Genomic DNA, 16,078 nt, shown 5'->3' with positions numbered 1-16,078 from the left:
ATGTGAAAAGCATGCTGGGCTCTTCCTGCATCTTCCATCATCACCAGTTACAAAGACTCCACAGACGGAGCTTGCTGCCAGTGGTGGGATTGAATCCGTAGCTATGCTAGCTCAGCAGTGTTACGGAAAGTAGTGGCGTGGTTTTGCCAGCAAAGTCAGCAGATGTCACCTGGGGCAGGTGAAATAAGACTAGGGACTGGTCTATTCTAACACTGTAAGTCAATCTAAGTTCTGCCAACTCAGTTACGTATCTTACGAAACTGAAGTTGAGGTAACTTAGCTTGACTTACAGCAGCGTCTACACCGCGCTATGTCGATGGGAGATGCTGTTCCATTGACATACCTTCCGCCTCTCAAGGAGGTGGAGTATAGGTGTTGACGGGAGAGTGGTCTTCTATTGATTTAGCATGTCTTCACCAGACCCGCTAAATCGACACCGCTGCATCGATCACAGCGGTGCCGATTTAGCAGGTCATCTAGATATGGCCTAGATTTGCATCGGAAGCATATACCTGGATTATTTATTTATTTATTTATTTTGCAAAGATTTTAGCAACTGTACAAAGCAACCAAAATAAGAGTAAGAAGCAGTCTGCCTGCATGCACCCCAATGCAGGATTGGAGCTTTAGAAGACAATGTCAGCTCAAAAGTCATATGTTGTCACAAAACCAGTTGCTTTACCTCTGTGCCCGACAACACTGTAGGTTATTAAGAATGCTTGCTTTTTGCATTTTCCACTTTGGATAATTAAAATAAATTATTCCGGTTTCACGTTCTTGTTTTAAGTCAACATTACTTTCATTTTTCAGTCATTTTATTTTTCATGTCCCTTGAGCTGTCTTGTCTGAGTTCCAAACACCGGGGGGGTGGGAAGGGTCATGCTTTATAGTACGCTTCCATTTAGAAATGACTCACAAAGGGGTTATTAAATGCATGTAGCAGACATGAATACTCTGTGTTATAGGTGGTCATAAGCAACTTATTAGCCCGTTTAACTCCATACCAATCTTTAGCCCATTTATTGAAACATCTAGTAATCAATGATAAACCTTTTAGAATCTATTTGTGAATGGCACCTTAATATAAAATGTGAGAAAAACAACTGTTGTCCTATGAATAATTGGTGTTAAGTGTGGAGATATTTAATTGCTGGTATGTTTTATATCAATATATTTTTACAATTTGTTTATAAGGGGTTAATAAATGACTAATAGATATTCAATATATGTTTAAAGATTGTTATAGAGCAGTGGCTCTCAAACTTTTTTACTGGTGACCCCTTTCACACAGCAAGCCTCTGAGTGTGACCCCCCACCCTTATAAATTGAAAACACTTTTTAATATATTTATCACCATTATAAATGCTGGAGGCAAAGCAGGGTTTGGGGTGGAGGCTGACGGCTCACGACCCCCCATATAATAACCTTGCGACCCCGTGAGGGATCCCGACCCCCAGTTTGAGAACCCCTGAAGTGTACTAATTAAAGTGCAATTTCCCTTTAACAGTCATTTTCCAGTGACCACCACACTTCAGTTAGCAAAAGGCTCTAGAATGGGGCAGAGACATAAACAGGAAGGGAAGAAAAAGACAGGGACCTACTGGTAAGGTAAAGAGTAAAAGGATTTTGTCTTGCAGATACGGAAGCAAATGGAGTAGCAGGAAACACAGCAAGACAGATAAAGGAATTGCACCAACAGACGGTTAAAGCCATGTCAGTGCAGAAGATAAGTACTGTTGAACATAAGAGGAAGAGTAGAGAGAACTTATCCATGGCTAGGAAACATGACAGCAGCCATTCATTACATGGAAGAACAGCTCTCTGGGGTTCTCTGGAACTTCAGCAGCGTGGTGCCAAGGAGTTCTGTGACTGGAAGGATACCCATCAGCAGCTGTTCGCTTGCACCCGCAGAAAAGAGATGGGAGGAGGGGAGCCTGTGCCCCAGAATGTGAACAGAGAGAGGCAGGAGGCGGCTGTGGGATCTTGAGGAGATGTGTAAGGGAAAGGATGAGCTGTGGCACCATCAACATGAAATATTTTCTAGGAGGGAATCCATTGGAACATGGGAACCTGAGATGCTTCTTCCACTGGTGTGGGCAGAAAAAGCATGTTAGCCCATCTGCTCAGCCATGCAGACCCTCACATTGTGGTTTTTTTTTTAACTAGGTGAGACTAGAAAAGGCTTAAAAGTGCCCAGGTTGTTACTGGACTTTGATGGCCACTAACCATAAAGGAAACAGTGCCTACTTTTAGTTCAGTTGCTTCAATTTGCTCTAACTCTGCCCAGGCTCATTCTAGGTCATCTAGGATTGTAGAGCTGGCCCCTGTTTTTATAGGAAGTCCCACAAGTGGTCCTGGCTCTCCTGTATGTCTCCTCTGAAAGAAGGCATTTACAGCAACACCAGGGGCTCCCTATGATTATGTTGGGGTGCTGGTCCAGGACTGGCTCAGAGAACAGTCAGTCACATGTAGACTCTCCCACACTCTCTTCTGTACCACCCCAGGCTCATAGTTTCATCGGGACAGATGCTCAGCTGGTGTAAACCAATGTAGCTCCATTAATGAGGCAGATCCTTAGCTGACTCAAATGGAGCAGTGCAGATTCCCACCAGCTAAGGATCAGGCCCATGGATTTGAAGGCCAGAAGGGACCATCCTTTCTACCTTCTGCATCACACAGATTGTAGAATTTCACCCAAGTCCTGCAGTGGCCAGAATTATTCTCCCTTACTATGTAAATGAACAGGATGGGATCCAGTGACTTGGGGGCTGAACGAGAAGCTATCACTTGGAAAGACATTCACCCGAAATCCGATGATTTGGACACTATTGCTTTCCGCGTATCCAACACAGCCTAATACAGATGCCTTGACATGGTGGAAGAAGCATTCGGCATACAGTAACTCCTCACTTAACGTTGTAGTTATGTTCCTGAAAAATGCGACTTTAAGCGAAACGATGTTAAGCCAATCCAATTTCCCCATGAGAATTAATGTAAATGAGGGAAGGGGGTTAGGTTCCAGGGAAATTTTTTTCACTAGACAAAAAACTATATATATTTTATATATATACACACACAGTATATGTTTTAAACAAACAATTTAATACTGTTCACAGCTATGATGATTGTGAGGCTTGGTTGAGGTGGTGAAAGAGGGTGGGATATTGCCCAGGGAATGCCTTGCTGCTAAATCAGTGGTTCTCAAACTTTCGTACTAGTGACACCTTTCACATAGCAATCCTCTGAGTGCGACCCCCCCATATAAATTAAAAATACCTTTTTATATATTTACCACCATTATAAATGCTGTAGGCAAAGCAGGGTTGATGAACTAGCACTGGGTTGAGCCCTCAAGGGTTAACACATTGTTAATGTAGCCTCTCACACAAGACAGCATGAACAGGAGGGAGGGGAGTCAGCATAGCAGACAGAGACAGACACATACCTTGTGTGTGGGAGAGAGAGAAATGCACACTGCCCCCCTTTAAGTCAGCTGACCCACTCTTAAGTGCATTGTCTTTTTAAGCAGCAAAGTGGATTTTGAGTGGATCAGGAAGTTGAGACAGCAGCTGCTGCCCCAGGCTCTCTCTGTCTCTCTCCCTCTATGTCCCCACCCTGCTCTATATGGAGAAGAAGGGGTAAGCAGGGTGTAGGAGCAGCGGGGAGGGGGACACCCTGACATTAGCCTCTGCACTTCCCCCAACTCCCTGAACAGCAAGCAGGAGTCTCCGGGAGCAGCTCCAAGGCAGAGGGCAGGAGCAGCACATGGCAGTGGGGGGAGGGACAGCTGCAATTGCTAGCCTGCTGGGTGGCTGCAGCACAGGGCATTTAGGGGAGTGGGGAGCTGATGGGGGGCTGCTGGTTCACCCTGGTTCCAAGCCCCCACCAGCTAGCTGCAACGGGCTGCTCTTCCTGCAAGCCGTGGACAAAGCAGGCAGCTGCCAAAGGTTAGAAGGGAGCATTGCACAACTTTAAACGAGCATGTTCCCATGTTGATCAGCAACGAAACAACGTTAATCGGAACGACTTTAAGTGAGGAGCTACTGTATTATAAATATACTTCTCCCTTCCCCCCATCCGTAAGCAACTCTACTCCTAAGTATCCCATCTGAACAGTGCAGGTGCAAAAAGTATGTCATTACAAATGTCACAATGTATGCAAATAATATGCAAAAGTAGTTATCTGAATACTGACTATAAAGAGTATGCAGAACTTGAGCAACACAACCTTCTGTCTGAAAAATTGTGCATATCGGTAACACTTAAAGGTTTTAATTAATCCTTTAATTGAAAATTCTTGTATTTATTCCATATTTTGTTTATAGACTATATAATGTCTTGCATGGCTAGATCTTTAAGTGCAGTAATGAGCAGAGATAAAAACATAGTTAAGCACAGAGTTGTTCTTAATTTCCGGCAGGGCTATGGGTTAACTCAAGTGAATGACATTGCCTGTTAAGCTTGTGAGATAGCAAAAGGAGTGGTAAACAGGAAGCAAACCCTGGATAAATAGGAAGGCATGGAGAGGGGTAATTTCTTGGTTTTAGGAACGAAGGTACGATTAGGTGATCAGAGAGAGGGAAGAGATGACTGTAGGCATTCATGAGCCTGAATTAAGTTTGATGTAACTGTAACACCAACAGACCCTGGTTGTCGGGATTGAACCTGGGACCTCTGCAGCTTAGTGCATGAGCTAAAAGCCAACTGACTCTTAGCTAAGGCTGTACAGCATATTCATTAATCTCTCTCTCTAAGTGGTTTTGGTGCCGCTAGATGGGACAGAACCCCACACCCAGGAGGTGTGTGAGTTACATAGCACCAGTTCTACAATTGATCTTTATAAATATTATAGCAGCAGCCCCCGGAAACCTCAGCTGAGATTGGGACCCTAGTTTGCTAGGCATTGCACAGACATAATCCCTGGTCTGAAGACCTTAAATAGACAAAGGAAGCACTATCATCCCAGCTTTACAAGGGAAAAACTGAGAGATCAATAGACGTATCCAAAGCCACACAGAAAATCTGTGGCAGAGCTTGGAATTCAACCCAAATATCTTGAGGCCTAGCCCAGGGTCTTAACTCAATGAGGAAGGATGGTCCAGTGGTTAAAGTGCTAGCCTGGGTTGTGGGAGACCGAGGTGGAATCCCTGCTCTGCCCTAGACTTCCTGTGTGTGACCTTGCGCAAGTCACATAGTCCGTCTGTGTCTCAGTTCCTTATCTGTAAAACAGGGATAATAGCCCCTCCTTGCCCCCACGGGTGTGTTGTGAGGATACATTTATTACAATCTGATGAGCTCAGATTGATGTGCTATGGTGATGGGGGCCATATAAGTACCGAGCATAGATGGGATAAGATCATGCTTCCTCTCACTGACTCACTATCTGTGGTACCTGCATTTATGATATGCCCTTCATTGTGGTATCTTCACACCAAGCACATAAATAAAAGTCCCATTGAATTCTGTGCAAACAGATCCACCTTCTGTGCTTGCCTTTTGCCCCATTAATTTTTGGTGTGCATTAAGTATACAGGGGGGAAATGCAGGGAACAAGGACAGACGCATTTGGAGCATCAACAGAGAAGGGAGGTGGGAAGGAAAAGGTTCCACCAAAGGGAACGCTGAAGGAATGGTTAGCGAGGGAGAAGGAGAACCAGGAAAGGACAAAGTCACAGCAGCCAAAAGAAGAGGGAGTCGCAAGAAAAGCACCAGCTGTTGTGTCAAAGGCATTATGGAGAATGAGACTAGAGGGAGAACCTTAGGCTTGGAAGGAAGAGGAAACATCATTAGAGACTTCTGGGAGGGCAGTCTTGGTGGAGCGGAGAGGACAGATGCCAGATTGCAGAAGATGCAGGAGTGAGTTGGAGGAGGCAAGACCCAAGTGCTGAGGAGAAACCAGCCCGCTCATGAAGCCTGGTGGGGAGGAAGATGTGGGCAGAAGGAGAGAGAAGCAGGGAGGAGTAAAGTTTTTCTTAGAGTAGGAAAACAGAAGCCAGCCTGACCAGAGAAGAGAGCTGGGAGGTGACTGTGCTGCACAAGTTGAGGTGTTGGGTCTGGAGGGGATGGGTCAAGTTGAAGGAAGATTCTGAAGTGAGGTTCAAGTAGCTAAGGCTTCTGGCCCAACTGCAGGGAATTCTGTTATGAGAGCCTCTGGCCTTCTCTCCACTAGGACTTTCCCTCCCTTGCAGCACTAGTGTAGACAAGGTGCCAGCAGGGTTTTAAGCTCTTTTGGAAATTTAAGCTTAAGAGAGCTAGACACCTCCTGCCGTTGAATTTTAATGGGAGTTTGGCAGTTAACTCCTTTGACAATCCCAGCCTTAAGCATCACAGCCTTCTCTGAGCAGGGTTGGAAGACCTGGGCTGAAATCCTGTCCCCATTGAAGTCAATAGCAAAATGCCCATGGGCTTCAGTGGAGCCAGGATCTCACCCATGGAGAATAAATATATCTGCAACTACTTGGAGCCCTGTGGCCACTAGCACTTGAACACACACTGTTGCAACCAACAAGGTAGCTGAACTGGTGTGTTAGTTTAGCCCACAATGCCTGGCCTGTGAGAATCCCAGGATGCTGCTGTGAGCAAGTTTTCTTTTGTGGCAGTGGGTTTTCCCTTCTCCCCTGACTTCTGAGGTGGAGAGGGAGCTGTGTTCCAGACAAATTAGCCTATGGCTTTGGGCCAGAGTTGATGAGACTTCACCAGGATACAGGCACAGACTCGTGGAGAGAAAAAAAAAGAGAGAGAGTGAGCCTGTGGAAAATTAAAATGACAAGGCTGGTTAGGGAGTGGAGATAACTGGGATGTAGTGAAATTAATTGCAGTCTGAGTTGAAAGAATCATGTTCCTAAAACAAAATTTCAACTCCCCCTTCTCCCAACAGCACCAGTGAGATTTTAAACCCATTAATTGCCCTTTTGTGTTACAAATAAAACTATTTGTTGTTATTGTTATTTCTACAGCGCCAGAGGTGTTTTACAGGCAAATCAGAGGCAGGCTTGCAGTCAAAGACCCTGATCCTGCAAAGACTCATCTGGGGTAGTTCCATTGGGTGTAAAATGGAGCACACCCCTAAATCCTCACTGGATTGGGGCTTAAATGAGATGTGACACTTCTGGTACATCTACACTGCAAGCGAAGGGATGATTGTACCACGGGTTGGCCTACCCACGTGACCTATAATCTAGCTAGCATGGGCGGCAATAGCAGTGTAGACATGGCAGTACAGACTAGCAACCAGAGTATGTACCCAGGCTTCCTGATGGTTTTGGACTCCGGCATGGGATTCAGCATGGGCTAGCTACCCAAGGGAAGCCTGGGTATGTACTCTGGTTGCTAGTCCTTTAACGCTACCACAAGTATATCTACCCGTGCTACAGTCACACTTTCACAGAGGTACCCTTCAGGTGGAATGAAGGCTATTCAGTGCCAGTGTAAACATATCCCCAAAACAAAACAAAAAGGCTGAACAGTTTTGGAAAATGAAATGTTTCTGGTTTTTATTTTGTGGTTTGTTATCGCCCCCGTTCCTTTTTTCTCCCTCCTTTTTTCATCTTGCCACTGGAAGAAAAAGGAGCAAAAAAACAATAAATGGGGGTTAAAAAACAGAAATGGAAAATGTCTGTTTTCTGCTTTGAAAACTGAAACATTTCTCGGGCAGGGGCAATTTTTTAGTCCAAATAATCCAATTTTTTTCAAAGCAATTCGGATTTCCCACAAACACTTTCCTTTTCAAACCCCGAGCGCTGCTTGCTGAAGGAAGTTGTGAAACCAACACGCTGGCCCATGGTAGTGGAAGTTTTCTCGGGCACCTCTCCTTAGTACAGGCTGCCTGCAGAGAGAAGGGCCAAGTCCTTACAATTCCAGCTGAAGTCAATGGGTTGTCAGCTCTTCAGAAAATCATGCCCAGACCCAAACAGTGTTCACATTATTGATGCACCCATCCAAGCACATTACTACATATTACTGGAATTGCTTGTTCAATATTGCATCTTATTCTATGATAAAGTTCACCGTTCATTGGGGCTCTGATCCACAAACCTATTTAAGCATGTACTTAACTTTAAGCATATGAATGATTACATGCCAGCTTTGAAGCACATGCTGGAAGGATTGGGGCCTGGGTTATCTGACTGATTTCCCAGTAGGTCATTTTGTCCATCCCCATGAATGGATTGTGTATGATTGGATGAATGTGCTTTTCCTACCATGCACTTTGTCAATTTCAGACTACAGTGAAGATGACACATATATACAATAAAAATTATACTAACCCTGTCTGCCCCCAACTCTTGCTTCCCCTCCCACTGCTGTCTCTTCATGCCTCGGTGCTGACAAAAGTTATGTCGTATTTCCTTCTCTTGGTGAGTGACAGGAGACTGGTGTCAAGTGAGAAAATGAAATGTAAATTTTATTAAACACTCCTCTCATCTCTGTGTATCAATCCAGATTCCAGCCTAACATAGCAAATCAAATCCTGTCTTTGCCAGGCCTGAGGGCAAACGAAGAATCATTTCTCCTTAATACCATTGCCTCCTAGTAAAATATTTTTTCTGTTTAGTAAATGAAAATTTAAAATACAAACCCTGTTTTAATCCCAGAGAAAAATATGTGCATTTCAGGGAAAGAATGCTACACTTCATTCTGTTCTGCCTTGTGCTTTCTTCTTGTTTTCAGACCCAATGATGATTAGCTGCAGTTTAAATGGCAACTCCCATTTAAGTCTTGTCAATTGGGACTTTCTAGCTGCATGTCCATCATGGGGCTTACAAGCAGGTACAGAGATGATTCTGATACGAGTCTGAAATAGCATTATAATTACTGCAAAGAATTTATGTGTGCAATGCTGCCCCCTACTGGATGGAATCAAAAATGCTCAACTGTGTGTCAGAAGCGCTATACTATCATCATAATGCTTTAGCTGTGTTTTCAGAAAAGGAAGATCTCCTCTCCGACCTTGCTGTTTCTGTGAATTTAGATTTTCTATCAGAAAACTGTTCTCAGCTCCTCTGTAGCCCACCAAGTGGACTTCCCCAGAGACGGGATCTCAGGGCTTCCAGGCTCTGTATTCCTGAGCAGCATGGAAGCCCTAGGAACCTTGGAGTGACACAGTGGTGCAAAGTCTTCACAGTTCTTTAAAAGCCAATCCTGTCTCTGACCTGACAAACTCATTACACCACTTTCATGGTATTGATCCATGAAGGGTAGCATGCATGGTCTCTACTGAGAGCTTGTAACCTATCAGGACTCATAATCGCTGTGAGATGTGTGTATGTGTAATATTTTAGGAACAATGTAACTATATTGAAAATCATGCCTTGTGGTCTTGGAGTCAAAATGAATCACCGGGGAAACATGTCTTAGTGATGATCCATTCAAGCTGGAGGGCGTTGTCACCCCTCTCTGGCTAGCCAATTACAAAATGTACTGCTCAGTGGTCTACCTTTGTTCCAATCCAGAAAAGTCAATGGAAAACCATCAAACACAAACTATAAACTTCAAAACCACTTGGAAGTGAAAGGGACTGACAGGACTGTGAGGGGAAAACCCTGTCTGAGAATAAAGACAAAAGGCTGATTCTGTATATCACAGGGTGGAGAAAGACAATCTGCATCCATTCACTGAGGAGACAGTAGGAGTGTTTCATGAAAGCGTGGATCCTGAGAAGCCAGCCAGCTCTGCAACAGACTGAACTTTTTGGGAAGGGGGTCATATATGTTGTTAGATAGGAAAGGTCTCTATTAATGAGTGTAGACCCCTAATTTGCACTGTATAATTTTGTAACCACTGTCTTGTTTCTAGTGGAATCTCTGCATGTTCTTAATAAACGTTCTTTTGTTTTATTCTGAGTGCTCTCAAGTGCTGTGCATTATGCAGGAGCGATGAGGTAAGGTAAGACTGGGAAACAGGGCTATGCTGTTGCTGGGACTGCATAGAGTAGCTGGATCATAGAGTATCAGGTTGGAAGGGACCTCAGGAGATCATCTAGTCCAACCCCCTGCCCAAAGCAGACCGATTTTTGCCCCAGACCCCTAAATGGCCTTCTCAAGGATTGAACTCACAACCTTGGGTTTAACAGGCCAATGCTCAAACCACTGAGCTATCCCTCCTCCCTGGATAACATAGGGAACACTTCAGTGGGATTGGGTTGCCCCTATTGTTATCCTGCAAGGAAAGATAGGGCTGGGATAGCCTGGAGGAGAGGGCTTGAGTGGTGGACAGGCTGGGGGAGATAGGGAGCTGGAGACAGGAGAAAACAAGTAGAGTCTCAGTCCTGAGTACCCTGAGAACTGTCACACTCGCATCCTAAGCTCCCTGAGCTGCCTGGCTTCCCACCTCAGGGAGCAATGGCAGTGGTTTGAAAAGGTCGAACTGAAATGCTATTTTGACATTTTCCAAAATGAAATTCCAGAATTCCCATCCCACGGGATGGTTATTACCAAATAACAGAGGAGAACACAGAAGCACAGAAAAGTTAAGCAACTCAAAGGTCACCAAAGGGAATCCGTGGCAAAGAAATAATCAAAAAGCACCTAGTTCTCCTGACTCCCTGTGCTCAGCTACATTCTCTGTCCTAGACACCTTCCACACAAAAAAGGGTGGTAGGCTGTACCAATAGTAAATACCTGGTGAGGAAGGATGTTTTTGCAGTTAAGGCCCTGGAGTGAGTCATTTCATCTCTCTGTGCATCGGTTTCCCATTAATAAAATGGGAAAGATACTCTCTTTCTCCATCCCTTGTGTGGCATTTTTCTTTTAGACCATAAACTCCTCCGAGCAGAGACCATCTCTGACAATGTGCTGGTTGAGTGCCTAGCACAATGTGATCTCTACCAAGATTTAGGCCACTGGGAGCTACTACAAATAAATAATAATAACAACATATGCAGCCAAGTTTGTTGCATTTTCAAAGCGCCAAGATTAAAAAGGTACATTCTGTGCCGAAGCGCTCTCAAATCGTATGAATTGCCGGCTCCTCTAATATCACTATTTCCTCCTCCGCCTCACCAACTTAAATTCTCCCATGCCTCAGGCTACAGGGCTGTTGGGACTCAGAGCTCTAGATACTTCCACACAGGAGATCAGTCATTTCACGCTGCCAGTGGGCTTCTTTACTATTCTAATACAGAACCGATTGCACATTATGACTAATAATGTTGGCTGTATGAAAGAATTATTGGTATAAAGATTGAGAAAGGCCTCTTTGGATTTCTAGACAGGACAGTCTTGATTTGAGAGCGCAAAGCATAAAATAACTTTACGAGGCCTTCCAGATTGCAGTAGTCTTTTGGAGAGAAATCCACAATTGGTGCCTGAACTTGAAACTAGGACTATATACCTGTAGCAAAACCTCTTTACTCATGTCTTAGAGCAGTGGTCTCCAAACTTTTTCGATCGTGCACCCCTATCAGTAAAAATTTTTTGTGCGTGCACCCCCAATATATGTATATTTATTTATATATAAATTATATACATGTACTACCATACTATTATATTATGTACATTATAAAACATACAAAAAGTAGAAATTAAAAAAGGAGAGATAAAGATGAAATAAACAATATTTTTAAAATATTTTTTATTGCATTTTGTTTATTAACAGTACAAAAAACCTTTTTGCTTTCACGAAATTTTTTTATTGATAATATTTTTAGTGAGAGCAATGTGATTGAATATGCTTCATTATATCTGAAAATCTTGGTTTAACACTTTGTGATATAGCGATTTGAAGGTCCGGATTAGGGTTAGGATGTGAGAGGGGGCTCAGAGTGGGGTGCAGGGTCTGGGAGGGAGTTAGGGTGCGGGAGGGTGCTCAGGGTGAGGGTGAGGGAGGAGGCTCAGGGCTGGGGCAGGCAGGAGGTGCAGAGCACTTACCTGGGGCAGCTCCTGTTTGGTGCAGCGGGTGTGCAGGTGGCTCTGCGCAGCATGGCACCACCCCCATGGCCACAATTCTGGGAGCTGCCTCCTCCCCCGGGCAGGACCACCTGGAACACAGGGGCTTTAGGGGACTGCATGGCCCTGGGCTAAGGGGGCCCGGGGCCCTGGCCTGCAGCTCTAAAGCCCCTTTCGGAATGTGGCCCTGTGAGCATGGGCAGGTGGTCTCAGGAGGAGCAGGGACAGAAGCGCAGCCAGTGGCCGGAGAGAAGTGCCGCTTTCCGGGCCGGAGGTCTCAGGGTCGCATTCCAAAAGGGGCTTTAGAGCTTCAGGCTATGGTCCAGGACCTCCTTAGCCCAGGGCCCTGCAGCCTCTAAAGCCCCTGTGTTCCAAGTGGTCCTGCCTGAGGTCGAGAGGGAGCAGCTTCCGTGCTCGCTCTTTCCCTCCTTTCTCCGGCCTCCCTTCCCCCCACTCCAGCAGTGCGCCTCCTGCCGCGCCCCCCCCCAATGGATCGTCTTGAGCTTTGGAGACTACTGCCTTAGAGTCCTCTGTGTCTGCCCACCCATAACACCCCTTCGGCTACTAAGATTTGCCGGTGAAATACTTAGTGCTGCTATTATTATTAATTTGTATTACAGTGGCACCTAAAGGCCTCTGCCAAATTTGGGGCCCCGTTGTACTAAGAGTTGTATACACACACAGGGTGAGACAGTCCCTGCTCTGGACAAGACAGACAAAGGAAGGATTCTTATCCCCTTTTTCAGGTGGGGAACTGATGCACAGAGAGAGTACGTGACCTGGGACAAGTCACTTACAGATCTGGCAGTGACTCCAGCTGCCTTAAAGGGAGTTATGGTTATTTTGTCTCCTTAATTACCACTATTTGCCCCAGTCAGGGACCAGGACCACATTGTAGTAAGTCCTGTGCAAACACAGAAGAAAATGGTTGCTCCTGCCCCGAAAAGCTTACAATCTGAGTAATAATAATAGGAGTTATGAATGCAGCCAGCACTTTGGCTACCACTAGGAAGAGGCAAAAGTGGGATTGATATGCTGGAACAGGAGCTGACCTGGAAGGAATCTCTGTTCTAAAAAACATTCTACACTATGAAAAAGCGTGAGTAGCATTGTACCAAGCCACTTCTCTCTCAGCTTCATGTTGTGTCTGCCACTGGCTGGTTATGAACTGGTGTTGGATTTGAATACACCCTTAGGGCCAAGGAAAAGGGTTCTGGTGTCCATTTTTACATGCACTGATGGAGCACCTTAATGAACTAAATGGTGCAATGACCTAACGCAGGCTATGTTCAGCCTTAAAAGACAGACTGGCCAACTACAGAAGGACGAAATTACTGATGTTTGGACCTCAAAATCTAAAGACCTGATTCTGAGGTTAATTATACAGATTTTATACTGGCAACTCTGCAGGCTTTAGTGGAGTTATGCCTGACTTACAACGTGATCAATATCCCCTGCTAGCAGGTTGCTTTTGGCTAAGCACCAAGAGTTCTGATGCGTAGGTGACAAGGAAGAACTAGCTAAAACACTCATCATCTCCATTACTGCAACATCCATTCCTCTGGGCTTGATAAATGCATTCTTGCCCCACTCATAATGGTGCTGCAAAGAGCATTTACCTAGTCCATTGCTTTTAACATGTCACCTTTCTCTTGGCCTCCCTCCATTGGCTCCCTCTTCTCTATCATATCAGACATAAACTGCTTGTCTTCATCTTCAAGGCTTTACACAGCTTATCTCAACCCTACCTATCGCCTCTCATTGACTAGCCTGCCACACTGACCAAGTTCCTTGCATTCCCCTCCTGCCTGTATCTAGCAGTCTCTTGTTTTATACTTACATGAAAAGCTCTTTGGGGCAGGGACTATAATTTTGTTCTATGTTTGTACAATTTAGACCTAACTTTATTCTGAAAATGTTCAATTGTGGTTCAGGATGATTAGTAGTTAGAATACTGTAGCTCCTCTGTATATAGGATTCTCAGAGAGCACATAATGAGATGGGCACATTACAATAACCTGAACAGAATAGAATCAGCTTCCCACCACCACTATAGAACGTAGCTGATATTAAGCCGATGATACTCTTGATCTTAGCTCACATGTATGTTTCAGATGAAAAAAAAAATCGAGCAGATAATCAAGTCTGTCCCTTAAGAGCATCATATACATAATTCCTTTGACATCAGCTGTTGTATTTGGTGCAATGGGGCAAATATGCATCATCTCCAGCTTTATTGGTATATCATCTTGGGTTGCATAATGCAGGATTTCTACTTGCACTCAAGGGATATCAGGGTTTGATTGTTTTTTTTAATGAATTTCATACTCCCATAATTTTACTGGAAAGTAGTGCGTATGATTCCTGCAGAGGACGCCATAGAGAATCTATGTAAATACATCAAAATGCATTATGGCTTCAGCCTGAAATCGGCATGTAAGAAAAGTGTTTGTTAACCAGGGACAATAACAGAATCCTAAAACCAGGGGCATTTTACACATGCACACGCACGCTTACACACACACCAACCTCCCTTGTCCTTCAGCAGCAGCAGTGGTAGCTGCAAGTTGTAAACTACAAACTGCTGCATTTTGAGAGAACATCCTTCCTTCCTTCCAGAAAATGCCCTCTGCTCTCCCCACAGGAAGTTGTAACACTGAAGTGGTGAGCATGAGGCAAGTAGAGAGGAGGCTGCTGGTCTGGAATCCTGTTCTATGTTTCCTTACAGTAGAAAACTTTGCCCCGGCTGGTTTGTTCGAATTTTTTGGGTCTGAGAGGGGTGACCAGACAGCAAATGTGAAAAATCGGGATGGGAGTAGGGGGTAATAGGTGCCTATAGAAGAAAAAGCCCCAAATATCAGGACTGTCCCTATAAAATAGGGACATCTGGTCACTTTAGGTCTGAGGTGAATACACACTGACACACAGTGCAGAGCACACTGTGGGACTTCAGGCCCCATCTCCCAAAACTACATAAAAAACTGCAAGGCAGACCTACCCTGTCTTGAACAACCTCTCACTGGGATGGGGAACAGGATCCTCGGTTGCATTAAGAAGACAAAAAAACAAACCTGAAGACATTCCACTGTGATATGATTCCACTTCTGTGTCATAGTATAGGCCAAATCATAGGGCCAGAAGACTGAAAGGGATCTCCTCGGTCACTGAGTCCAGTCCTCTACTATCGCAGGGGACTGGACAGTTATATGAACAATCATACAATCTGTTCAGAAAGTCCCTCCACTTGCAGTGGGCCTTGTGCAGGGGAGTCCAGCTGGAACTTAGGGAGGTGCAGTCCTGGCCTTCAGCCCACGAAGCAGCTTCACCACAGCCCCATGACCTGTGTGCCGTATGTAGTGCCATCCTTGGGTAGTTTCCCCTCTGGATGGGCTTTGGCCAGTGGCCTTGCATAGTGGTACACTCAGTGTCCACCCCAACCATACCTCCCTGCCCATGACCCTTCTCAAACTCTTTCAACCCAACCCCCATAAAGTGATGTCTATGGCACAATATTGTGTTGTATGGATGAGATGCAAGCCCCAGTCCCCATGCCAGATCTCTGCTGCCTGCCCCTTCCATGGAGCTCTGAACCAATGCTACTATTCTCTTGGAGTTAACCACTGTAGCATCTTAGTCCTGACAAAAATGCCTTGCTCTTCTAGGGTGCTTCCATCCAAGGATCTCAAAGTGCTTCATAATTGTTGATTAATTATGCCTCACAACACCCCCCAAGCATCAAAAGCAAACCAAGGTTAGGAGACTTACCCCAGGACATACAAGAAGGTTGTGGAACAGTCAGAAATAGAATCCAAGAATCCCAGGTATAAGCCCTGTGATTTAACCACAAGCTCATCCCTCAACTAAAGCATCCACGTGCCCAGGCAAGGTTTGGCTTTGGAATTTTTTGCATTTTTAATCCCCTTCTTCCCTGCCACCCCAAAATTATTACTGAGAACACTTGCAAACAAGATCTTCTGTGATCTCCTAGTAACATCTAGGAGGAACTTGGCTGATTTCTGGAACTTAGTCTCCAACTGAGTCAGTAACTAAGGCTTATTGAAAATTTTCAATACTTTTTTGTTTTTAACAGGAAATTGGGTTGTTGACTAAATGAATAATTTTGCAGAAAGTGTCTGCTTTCCTCCAACTTTTAATCTTGCAACTTGTTGGGAGTTTTTAGCCATAATGTTTCA

The 16,078-nt window shown here is 44.8% G+C and overlaps 1 protein-coding gene across 3 annotated transcripts in view; it reads left to right on the top strand.

Annotated features, from left to right (window-relative positions):
- PKHD1 (PKHD1 ciliary IPT domain containing fibrocystin/polyductin) overlaps nt 1–6,771 on the top strand; it is a 382,755-nt gene extending 375,984 nt beyond the window's left edge. For all 3 annotated transcript variants that reach the window (XM_050948683.1, XM_050948684.1, XM_050948682.1), the window contains one exon: nt 1,638–6,771. In XM_050948683.1, the coding sequence (XP_050804640.1) occupies nt 1,638–1,987 (350 nt within the window). In that variant the 3' untranslated portion in view covers nt 1,988–6,771. The remainder of the gene's footprint in view (nt 1–1,637) is intronic.
- The last annotated feature ends 9,307 nt before the right edge of the window (nt 6,772–16,078 follow it).

Source organism: Gopherus flavomarginatus, chromosome 4, assembly GCF_025201925.1.
Source record: "Gopherus flavomarginatus isolate rGopFla2 chromosome 4, rGopFla2.mat.asm, whole genome shotgun sequence".
In the NCBI taxonomy this organism is placed as follows: domain Eukaryota; kingdom Metazoa; phylum Chordata; order Testudines; family Testudinidae; genus Gopherus; species Gopherus flavomarginatus.
This window is presented reverse-complemented; position numbering and strand designations above follow the sequence as displayed.